This window comes from Carettochelys insculpta, chromosome 9, assembly GCF_033958435.1.
Source record: "Carettochelys insculpta isolate YL-2023 chromosome 9, ASM3395843v1, whole genome shotgun sequence".
Taxonomy (NCBI): domain Eukaryota; kingdom Metazoa; phylum Chordata; order Testudines; family Carettochelyidae; genus Carettochelys; species Carettochelys insculpta.
Window position 1 is genome coordinate 33,692,093 of NC_134145.1, and position 12,437 is coordinate 33,704,529.

Below are 12,437 nucleotides of genomic sequence, written 5' to 3' on the forward strand. Positions count from 1 at the left end.
TTCTGCAACAGAATTCCTTAGAATAACCTAATATAGGTATCTGTTTTCACTGCACTGAACAATTCTTCACTGGAATGGTAGTTAATTTAAAACCAGATAAAAATATTTTCCCTCTTTATCTGAACTCCCTCTCTGGATACACTATTTAATCAATTACACAATCTCTAGGATAGACAGTTAAGCAGTAAGTGCTACCAATCTTGTTAAATCAAAAATTTATTATCATTTTATATATATATATATGAAGTTAAAAGTTCAGTCAATAGCAATTTTGAACAAGCATTTTAGTCAGAGATGAACCTGCTAGACAGTAGCTAAACAGATTAAATCTAAGATTAGTGTTTTCCTTTATTTCATAACTCATTACCAATATGCACATATACCAAATTCATTTTCCTGTTAGAATGCCAAAACTAGTCATTTTGAAACATTTATATTCCTCATATAACATGTGCAATATACATTTTCAGCTTGCTGCAGAGGAATATAAACATGTACAAAATAAACATTGCAGTTAACAAACTTTGACCAGTGTTTAAGCAAAACATCAAAAGCAGATGCACAAAAATTAAAAGTCAATAATTTTAAAAACCTTTCGGACATTTGCAACCATTAATCTGTATGTATAAAAATAGAAGAAATAAAGGCTTGTGTTGGGAGCCTTTTATGGGTTTCCATTAATTTTCAATTAAAACCAAAAAAAGTCTCAAACAACAAAAAATAAGACATATATCATGACCAGCCAGTCTAACATCCATCTTCATCACAAATGGGTAACAATGTAAAAAGAACACATTTGTTCACTGAGGATAAAATATTGCACAAGAACAGTTTCTTTTGAAGAAAGATTTTTTCCCCAAGTTTATGAACTGCAAAATAGTTATGCATGTAAAGAAATTATACATTTGCATTTTCTAAAACAAGGAACATTCAGTAATACTGTTAAAACGGTCATCCATCAACTTCTTCCCCATCTACTGTATGGTATACATCAGCAATGAAGATTTGGCAAAGGTAGAAGGCAAACAAAGTGTGTGTATCCATATATACATATATTACATACAAAATGTGTCAGACAAGCCACAACAGCTATCTAATTGAAGAGCTGAGAGTCTCTCGTCATTTGACAACCTAACCCTTAAAGAAATCTGAAGTTGTAGATGCTAGTCACAGTGATGATCACACGGTAGTAGAGTAGGATTCCATTCTTTGCTGGTTCTTTCGCTTTGGACTAATCTTGTCCAAATCCCCAGTATCTAGGCCTCCTTCAGTATCACTCTCGCTACTATCTACCACAGCTGGGTCCAAAGCCATCTGTGCAGTCCTTCTGTGTAAATGAAAATGGACCCCACCCTCCTGCATGGAGTTACTTATAAAATCTTCATCAGAAGAATGAAAGGACTCATCATCTCCTATCAAATGGCTGACAATGTGAATCCCGTCAAAAGCGGGTTGGTCTGAGAAGCCTTTCTGGCCTTTTAGGCACCTGATCTGTAGGGGAAAAAAAAAAGAGTTAACATTTAATCACAGGTGAAGAAAGAAGCAAGAGAAAGAAGGCCAACATATTTGGGAAATAAGTATCCCTGACACTGAATGATCTATAAATGCAAGCAGGGCCAAGATTGCCAAGAGTGACTAGAATTTGAATGTCCTATAAGACATTTTAGGAAGATGCGAGCTGAGCGTTCACATTGCACTTTCTGAGATCAGGCTTATCTAAAGTTTCACTTTTGGTACCAAAGAGCAACTAAACATGCTCCTGAAAATTCTGGCTTGTAGGTGCAATTTCCTCTGGTTTTTGAGGCTAATTCTTTTGTCATTGGATATCTCCAGTGAGAATAAATTACAGCTGAGTGCTGTATATTACAGGACAGTCACTATTTTCTATATTATCTCAGGGAGGGTATTTTGTGCCGGTCATCAAATTACAAAGCAAGAAGAAAAGCTTTGTGGGGGGGTATTGCCAATGTTTTGTGGAAGAGCAAGTCAACAGCAACAGAACTGGTTGTCTCCACCTTGAAAGATTATTATTCTTCCCACTCACTCAAACTCCAATAAACCACAGCATGAAGGTTTTAACCTGCATTCTTGCTCTGAAACTTACCATTCCTCACACACATTCCTAGACTTCTCTCCACATTAAAGAATAATGTCTTATAAAATCAATTGGAATGCAAGTAAAATTCACTTAATATCTGCATTTCAAGTACATTCAACTGTAGTGATAAGTCAGCTGCTATGACCAGAGTCTTAAGCTAGTCTGAAGGAAGAAAAAAAAAAAAGTGAGTTGCTCAGCATAACTTAATGAAACTAATCTTACCTGGTAGAAGATGTTTGGGACGTTAGTTCTTAGAATTTTGCCTAGATTAATTTACCTGGCCAATATTCAGGAGTCAATCGCGCTCAGAAAGCATGAGGACAGAGAGAGCATAACTGCTTTGCAGAAACTTTCTGAGGCTATTTTGGAAGTCTAAAAGACTCCCAAAGACATCAAGTCTTGCTCTGCTACATAAATAGTTATTTGTAGCACAAAGGTCACACATGAGAATGGTGGGAGAGGGCAAAAATCTAGACACAGAAGCTCTGATTAGAAAGACTGAACAGTACAGAACGTTTAACAAGCTCACTTTACATTGCAGAGTTCTTGCAGTGTGTGGAATTCACCTCATTGCATTGACCCCACATTTCAGTACAGTGATGCTGCTGGCAAAGAGCAGGGAACTTCTACACTTGTTTGCAAAGGGGATGGTGTCCTCCACAGATACCACAAATATAGTGTCAGCGTAAACAGCGATATACACAGAGCACGGGCACTATACAGGTTATTTGGGAAAAATCATCATTTCACCTACCTAGTTGTTAAAAACTCATTCGTAAAGGACTATCTGCATAAGGGGCAGAATACCATAACATAAAGGCTGTGTCTACGCGCTACAAAAATATCTTCGAAATTGCTTACTTAGAAGTACAACTTCAAAGTAGAGCGTCTACACTCACCCTACTTCGAAGTAGGGCACTACTCCACTCCTGGGAATGGAGTAAGAACTTCAAAGTAAGGGAAAATGTGTGCAAACTCTCTGCTGGCGACGTCGATGTAGTGCCTAACTTCGAAGTTAACTTCAAAGTTCGTTCCTAGTGTAGACACACCCAAACAAACCTAAATGATGGAACAAGGAGAGGCGGGCAGAGAGAAGGGAGGGGTAAAGAAGGAAGGTAAGAAAGGTTTTAAGGAAAGAGGTTTGAAGACTTGGAATATTGTAATAAGGCACATAACACTGGAGCTGCACTGGTAGATCACAGAGGCTTGCTTCAGTTCTATGGCAAGACTGGATGGACTTCTACCACTAACTGCCCTCAAACATCAGAGACATGAATTACCACTAGCTGAACTATGTTTGAAGAAAAGGAACCAAACTTGTGCAGAGGTCAGTCATACATTCTGTTAATACAGTTCAGGTGTTTAATTAGCAGCAACTGCACCTGTGTTTGGGTGACAGCTAATCAGGGTGGTGCAAACCAGCTGGTGGAAAATATAAAAGCAGCCAAAACCATGCTGCAGCCCAAACCCTGAACTCATGGTGGGACAACCAGCCTCTCATTAGGATCATTCTGGTCTCTAATACTAGCCAAACTGAAGCAGTCACTTTGAAACCTAGAAGGTGGATTTCACTATGCAGAACTCAACCTTGCGTCTTGGGGCCGCTATTCTGGATTCACTTCGAATAACAAAAATCGCTACTATTCAAGAGATAACCTTAAGGGTATCCCCGGCCAAAATTAAGGCTGTGCATCACACCAGCACTAAGGGAGTGCTCAGATATTTACTAAGCAGTAGGTTTATGAGCTGCAGGCTTAGAGGTGCTTTGTCAGTGAAATATACATTGCACAGATCCTCCAGTCCTTCTTCCTACCTACTGAATTTGCTATGGACTGAAGGATTATTCAGTATGTGAAGGGGTATTCAGCATTACCTGCATGCGCTCTGTGGAGTGCCAATTTAAGAACTTAATTGTTCGTATATTTTCATTTAAGGAGCAACAGAATATTAAAGCTTTTAACAGATATTATTGAACCAAGGCTCAACATATCTGACACACAAGCTCTACTCTGTTTCATTTTCTCTTATTATAAACTAAAGCAAAACCAAGTGATCTGTCAAGGTCACTAAGTCTGTGCAAGGGCCAAGAATAAAACTTAGGCCTTGTTTACACTAGAGGATAAAATCAAATTTAAGTGGCTTAGGTCCATTTTATAAGGTATCAGTCTTCACTACAAGGCTCATTAGGTCAATTTAAAGGGCTCTAAGGTTGGCTTTTGTAAACATCCTTTCCACGATGAGTAATGCCAAAATCAAATTCCACTGGCCTTAATTCGACTTTGTAAGACAGTATTATTAAAATGGATTTTATTAGTCTCCAGAAGTATCCCACAATGCCCTCAATGTGTCCTTTCTAGTCATCATTTTCACCCTCCGCTGCTCTCCAGGTGAGCCAGAAGTAGGTAAATGAATTCCTTTCCTTTCTGCCCAGCGTGGCTAGCAGGGCTCTTGGGCATACCTCAGCAGCACACCAGGCCATAAGTTCACAGGGTTGCTAAAAAAACCCCAGCATGGATCTACCAGGAGATCCAGGACCTCTTCACTGTGTGTGGAGATGAATCTGTCCTGATGCAGCTCAGAACCAGCAAAAGAAACATGGGCATTTATGCCACGAGTTCACAGGGCATGCACAAAGGGTACACCAGGGATGTGGGACATGTAACAGTGGTGCAAAAATTCATTTGGACATTTGTTTTCAGCGGGAAGGGGGAGTGAGGGCAACGTACTCTGGGATCATGATGACATCCAATGCCCACAAGCACTTGCAGTGATTTTTCTCCCCCCATAAGACACTGTCACAGAAAGCCAGAATGCAAGGAGGCTGCAGGAACTGTGGGATAGGTACCTCCAAGGCACTGCTGCCACAGTCAAACTTAAGTAATTTAATGGAGACACACTAGGTCCACTTTGTGAGGAAGTGCGGACACTCAGCCTTGACTTTATAAAATCTAGTGTTATAAAGTTAACTTTATTAAAGTCACCTATTTCCTAGAGTAGCCACACCCTTAGGTTTTCCAGTACCATCTTTGACTATAAGGTCATTTCCTTTTGCAGGAAATGAGGGTGAGCCCTTCAAGGGCAGCCCAGATTGAGTCAGGGGCTAGAGTTACATCCCTGAGCATAGCACAGCTGTTGCCAGCCAGTAAAGCCCTTATTGTGAGAAAGGCAATGACTGGTTAAGTTCCAGTTCTGTTTTCCAGTGCTAGGATTAGCTTTCCTTCTCATAAAAGGTATTAACAGGCCTCATTTTGACCCCTTTACACTGCTTCTGCAGCATTTATAGGACACTAGGTGGTTTCTTCATGCAGTGGTTCTGCAAGGGGCTCTGACCCTGGGAATACAGCAGGCCTAGTACACCCACAAATGCCATTAATAATTCAGGTGATGGTAGCCTTACCCATACTTTCACTGCTGCCTGGACAGGATGTCTTTAGGAGATATTACAAGATCATAAATTAGTAGCCATGTGACCAAAAACGACCATCTCCAACTTCGCCCCTTCCCTGTCATTCACAAAGCTAGCTGTATCAATGGAATCTCAGTAGCTGACAATATTTGCTGACATAAGCCTTCTCATGTAAAAAGGAATGAATGAGAAACATTCTGAAAAAAGGAATGCATGCTTTGTGTTACTCAATGCAATGCACCACAAAGCCATGATTAAAAACAAGCACTGTTCAAGCCTAATGGAATTTATGTTTCTGAATTCAGAGCTGTTAAAAGAAGACAGGCATATAAGAATTGTGTCACTGAACTTTGGCAAAGCATCCTTACCTGAAGCTGACTGCCTCATCAAGACATGCATGAAAGAAAGAGATAGCAAAGAAATTTTCAGGTTTTAGCACAATTCAAAGTTTTTCTCTATTAAATGTAGCAAATAAAGGACCCTGACAAAAGCTCTTACAGATTGTATTTTGAAGATGCCCACTTTACATATGTTTGAGACAACAATGATTGCATCTATAAACTCTGTTAGGGTGTCATGTTTTAAAATGAAAAAAATGCAATAAAAATGACAGATTAATATTCTGATACTGGTAAGATCGTGATAGAGATTTTGGCATTGAAGGGAAACAGTCATTTTGGTTTCTTTTGAAGCCTTTAGAAACCACAGTCAAGAGCTCTACTTCATGTTACACCTAAAAATGCTTGCCTAGCAGAGTAAAACCACTCAACAGTGATTATTAATGCAGTTCTACAGTCTGGAAAATGGATCAAAGTATGGGCACTTTTCCCACTGAATAATAGTTCAAGGTAGGACAACAGATTTTTCATATTAAATGCACATGGAAAAAATCAATACTGGATTATGCAAATCTTATTATGATGGCAGGAACAATCTGAAGAAAATCAGAGCCCTTTTTTGTTCTGGACTTGAATAAGATTTCCTGATTACAAAACAGACATGATTCAAAAGTAAACTAAAATGTTACTGAAACTATGCTAACCACCACATCTAGTTATAGCAGAGAACGTCATTAACACTAAGTGAATATCATAAGAGAAGCTAACAGAAAGCTACCATCTTAGCAGTCTCATGAGGCAGATTTAAGCATAAAAAAAAGAACAAACAAAAAAATAAAACAGATTCCATTCAATTTCCACAGTGGAAGAAAAATCTGTTATGCAAAAATATAACAGTTATTTAACCCTATATAAGCTAATCATCAGTAAAAAAACAACTTAATCCAAACACATGTAAAATTTTTAAGTTTCCTCAACTGTGATGTCCTATGGTGTCTAATGAGTTGTGGATTCTTAGTCCTCATTTAGTTCGTGACTGTTGGCCTCTGCCCCCTGCTAAAAGTAAAATACTGTTTTAGATGGAGGTCCCAATCCAGAGACCGTCACTGAAGAGCTCCCTATAAAAAGCCTTACCAACTCCTTTATTATACATATTCTTAGCTCAAAGGAAATTATATCTACTGTCTAACCATCAATAAAGAAACAGGCTTTTAAGTCTCAGTTAAAACTGAAGTAGCCCTTACAGGTGAACAATAATGCAAAAATATATTTCCACACCAACATTTTGAAAGGAAATTAAGTTTGCAGGCACATATCAACTCAAACCATACATTTTCCCTTTAAAGAAGGTTAGGCAAAGCAAATAAACCCCAAGATGTTTAGGTTGCACTTCCACAATAAGCCACACTCGCTCTGAAAAACACCACAACCTGAACTCTGCAGCAAGTGAGAAGACAGCTAATATTCATGTCTGCAACTATGAGATTTTGTCTGTCACCTAAAACAGGTCTCTACAAATACAGCAGTTCACAACACAAAGATCCAAATAGGGTTCATTCCACTGCAAATTTAGTTCCCACCTATGTCAGGAAAATTAGGTTTGGATTCTGTCACTGATCTTAAGGAAATAACTTTCACATGAACCTGTTTGCTGCTCCTGGACGTTTGACAAAGCAGAAGGCATGAAAATGGCAATGATGTTAGTTACTTTAAAGGAAATATTTAACTATAATTAGCAGGACCATCACTTTAATACATCTTTCATTTTTACAGTAATTTGCAGACTTTTTTTCACTCCAGCGCAGGATCAAATGCAAAAGATCAAGGACAAATGTTTGAAGAGAGCTGTACAACTGGCTCTCAAACCACAACAGCGCATAAATGAACCCAGTAATGCACAATACACCTTTCCTCTATTAACTGACTATGTAAGGATACCAAATGAACAAATACTCAAAGCCCATTTAAAGGAAATTGTACGGTACTTTGATTCACTACAGACACTACACATTTGCAACTATACTGGACAGAGTTCATGCTGTGGTTTTTATTTCAGTGACTGCATTTCCTGTTTAACTTACTTTTTAGTTAATATTAGCAGCTGCATCCTCAAGCCAGGATATTATGCCTGGAACTTGAACTTTACTCAAAGTTTGTGTGAATGTACCTAGTTTTTAAGATGGCCCTGTGGCCTGTGGGACAGATGTCTTGTTCTTGTGAACTCCAGATGATCTTCAAGAAAGCAGGGCATATTAAGGAGACCATAGGAGATACTGAGGCAAGGGAATTACTCCCCTGCCCCAACTGTTTGCCACAGATGCCTACTTACCATGGTCCTGAAGCATGGTTGTGTGCAGCAGTTCTAATACACCCAGCTCCTAAATGGCTGCAAGACAGGAGTGCTATTCCAGCAAATTTGCAGGTTGTTCTTTTCTCTCTCCAATTTGGAAAGTAGCTGCTGTCCTGTCCCTGTCTAATGTTTGAAGACCTGGAGATCTCTTCCCAAGGTTCACAAGATGCACAGACATGGCTGATAGGAATAGGGAAGAGGGGCAGGTTTCAGCAGAACCTGCCTGCTGCTCCCCAGTCCCCATTTGCACACCCTGTCTGCCCGACAGAAAAGCAGCTGCCCCTTAGGAAGAAACAACCCTAGTAAGGCTTATGGGGACTGAGGGTGGCTCAGAAAAGCCCATGAGCCTTAAATGGTTGAGACAATCTGGTGCCATACAAGCTTTTTATAACTGGAGGCTCATCAGCCTCCTTTATCAAACAATCTGAGGGGTTCTCCTCTTCTGCTGCCTTCCAAAGTACATGAGTGGAAGAGAAAGATGTGGCCACCTGGTATTTTTCCACCACTCACCTCCTGGTTTCACCAATGCCCTACCTAGTCCCAGATTTAAAAGCTGAAGGAACAGAATTAACTGCTTGTGGGCACCTGAGGTCTGAATTGAGGAAAGGTCCCCAGTGAGCCTGAGGAGGCACTAGATCTCTGCTGGAGGAGGAGGGTAGATAGGGTTAGGTTACAGCTCTATTCGTCACTTTCAAACATGCAAAAAATACAGTAGCTCTATTGTTAGGGTGCTCTTAAGGAACAATTTTGAATCACTCTATGTTTTCTACAAAAATTCTGTTTCAGCTCAAGATCTGAGGATGATATGACCATTTCTATCAGGGGCCCAACACAGTTTACAATACAAACTAACTATGGAGTGATGTTGCATACCCTTTGCTACTTCCTGCTCAAGTACGTAACACCCTCTCTTCCTGTCCAGAAACCTAACACAAAATGTGTTATGCAGCAAAGGTAATCTGAACAGAATTCTCTGCATATTGCTGGAGAACTGAAAAGAGATAGCGGTAACTCAAATAGCTAAAACCAGCAATTGTCCCAGCTGTCAATGGATGGGAGAGGAGATGTGGAGTAAAAGAAGGGAAGTGAAAACCAAATATTTGTGCAGTACAACCTCCTCACCCCACCCCCCCAAAAAAAACCCCAAAAAGACCAACTAAGTAAAATATCTGGGGAAACTGAAAAATTGGACTAGGCTATAAACTCTCATAATAGATCAGTTTAAAAGGAAAAAAAAGGTGCAAAATCATTTTCCCTACAGTAATTAACCTTAAACCAAATAAAATAAAAATGATCTGATCCTATTTCTCTCTGTCTCTCTCTCTCTCACACACACACACACACCCCTTATTCTGCAGCACTAAGATTTTTTTCCTTTAACGTGTAGATTCCAGCTATGGGATTGTCTATCATTGACACCATGAACTTCCGTAGTTTTTTAAAAAGGGAAAACTACAATGCAATACACAAAATCCTAATCACAGTAACTAATTAGAGTAGAATGAGTCAGTAAATATCTCCAAAAGCAACGCAAAGTAGAAGCTGCCGCTTCAACAACCTGATAGGCATTGTAGGTTAAAGACAGGAAACACCCTGATCATGTACACAAGCTGTGCAGTAAGAGCCTTTCAAAACTTGCTTTCAAATTTTCAGGGGGTTAACAGTGCTTAACACAGAACTAAACAGTGTTCTGAAAATACAGAGAAGGCATAAATGACATTTCTTGTCTCTGGTAATATTGAACTGGATTTTTTTTTTTTTTGGTGGTGGTATGTCTTAAACTTACTTCCTAGCAGAAGGGTCCGTCTGATGTAATAGTAAAAATGGAAGGTCCCATTGGCCCCCATATAGGCCTTGAAATAGAATTTGGGAATATCTGAACATTTGCCAAGCTTAGCTCTTTAGCTGATTAAAGTTATTTAAAAACTGCAGTCAGGCCCAAAGTAGTACAGTGATCAGTTACTTGTCACACACTGAGAACTAAGCATCATCCACTGGGAATGAGACATTGAGTGACAAGCCTTTCTAAAAACAATGAACATTCATTGTAAAAGGTACTTAGTAAATAACATTGGCTAAACAGCTGGGCACTGACCTTTATGAATAAATACAGACAGCTATATTCTAGTACAGGGGTGAGCAAACTGGTGGGCGGACCCCCTTGGGGGGCATGAAAAGTTGTAAGGGGGGTGTGCAGCATGATTGGCTGCTAGATCTCAGGCTCATTCATCTCATTAAAAATGCTGAAATATGTTACTGTTTTTATGCATTTGTAGTCACATTTATATATCAATTAATAAGGTTTGTACATTTTACATACTTTTTTCTTACCCATGCCAATAGCGTTTCTTTTTCGTATGAACATAACTGAGATTTCCATTGCTTCGGATGACATAAGACAGGTTCAGGGGCCCAGCTAATTGAGGAGAAGAAAAGTGGGGCCCAACATAAAAAAGTCTGTTCATCCCTGTACTAGTATATTCTAGCCCAGGCTTTTATAATGTTGCTACCACCAGAGTACCCAGGCATCTTCCACCTGAAACAGATTAGCAGTTATAAATCAAATGTAGGGCTGGAAGGGACCTTGAGAAGTCACAGTCCACCCCCCACCGGCCGTGATACAGAACCAAGACCAACCCTCATAGATGTCTGTCTAACTTATTCTGAACACCTCCAATAACTAGGATACCACAACCTACCTTAATGAAGGTCTTCAGAGGACTGGATAGGGGGCCTGGCTGTTCACCCTTTTGAGGGGTATAAAATAGTTTCTGGAGTAGACAAGCAGCTCTAGTGCTCTTACTCATTATGGCAGAAAGTTCCCTTCCCTTCCCCACAACAGATAAAGGCTTTATCGTTTCCTGGATGTGGGCAGATGCTGGATTTGTTTATGTCCTGTGTGAAGTTTGTCCCATAAGCAGATCCCCTGGACAAAGAACGTTTTACTCCTAACACTCCCATGCTTCATGCTGGGTTTAGCGTTCCGTACTATCCTAGAGGAACAACTGGCTTACTGGTGCCTAGAATGAAACTCTGTTTTTCCTGTACCTAGGGCATGATCCATTACTTGCTTTGGTAATTAGGACAAAAAAAAAACTGACACAGCAACAAAATGAATGGGGGCTGGTATGACACTAGAGCTTGGGTTGCCATGAACACATCAAGCCAACAACATGGAAGTACCAGGCAACCTGAGGCAGTTGGAGCCTGTGCTCTGTTTCCACATTCGGCTTCATATCAACATGACCAGTTCTCTTTAAAAATGCAAAGATGTTCTGGATTGAGATAATTTCAGTTTACTTGTGAACAGTGGGAGTGAAAAGGGTAACAGTGATAATGAAACTGCAATCATGATGAATGGTAAAGATATGCAGTTAACCCCTTAGACTTGTGACTACCAGTGATAACCACTGCTCACTGCTCAATTCTCCAATTGACGAAGGATCTAAAACCAATTTTCTTCTCTAAACTATTAATTTGAAACAAATACGTAATGTTAACAGCAGCATACAAACTGAAATGCTAAAGCAAATGAACATTGCTGACCATATCATTAGACGGCGTTCAAACCATAGCCATGCGTCATAAGCAAACAGCAAAACAGTAGCAACATGTTTCCAAGATTGAGTCATTTCAGGCTTATTTTTACAGCACCTATTTAGTACATTTTGCCTTTCCATTTTGTATTCTCAGGTTCTAGAAATTATATCCAGTCTTGCAGTAAAAAATGCTTCCCAGTGGCTGAACAAATGGCAGGAATATCTCAATTGTCTGTAAATTAATTAAAACCATGACATTTTACGCCAGTTTTCATGTATTAAAATCTCCTGTACCGCTCTGTATTTCAGACTGGTCTGCATTTGTTTTTACAAATGTGAATAAGAGATTTTTCTTTTTTAAATAGAAAGTGGTTTTACATCTTTAATCAGCAATCAAGGGCTTCAGAGCCAAAAGGAAACAAGATGCTAACTGTGTGCTCTCTATCAGCTTTACCAAAGCCTGGGCTGCTGTATTGTGAACGTGACAAAGATTAAAACTGGTGACAAATGTTCAGACCAGAAGGTTTCCAGTGAATCAGAACAGGAAACCAATAAAGCGATCAATGGGAGGTCATGACTTCTTGATCACTGCACTATGAGGCTGAAAATGATGGTTGTGCTATTGTCATGTAAGACATTTAAACTCTGAAATTCTATAGCAAATATGTGATTGAAATAGTAGCAAAAAAACATTGAGGAAAATACA

General features: G+C 39.5%; 1 protein-coding gene across 11 annotated transcripts in view; it reads right to left on the reverse strand.

The window, feature by feature from the left end:
* Positions 1–208: 208 nt before the first annotated feature.
* EVI5 (ecotropic viral integration site 5) overlaps positions 209–12,437 on the reverse strand; it is a 147,938-nt gene continuing 135,709 nt past the window's right edge. For 9 of the 11 annotated variants that reach the window (XM_075003390.1, XM_075003386.1, XM_075003393.1 and 6 more), the window contains one exon: positions 209–1,491. In XM_075003390.1, the coding sequence (XP_074859491.1) occupies positions 1,180–1,491 (312 nt within the window). In that variant the 3' untranslated portion in view covers positions 209–1,179. Of the gene's footprint in view, positions 1,492–2,997; positions 3,158–12,437 lie in introns of all 11 variants that reach the window. The other 2 variants (XM_075003385.1, XM_075003383.1) reach the window with 2 other exon arrangements.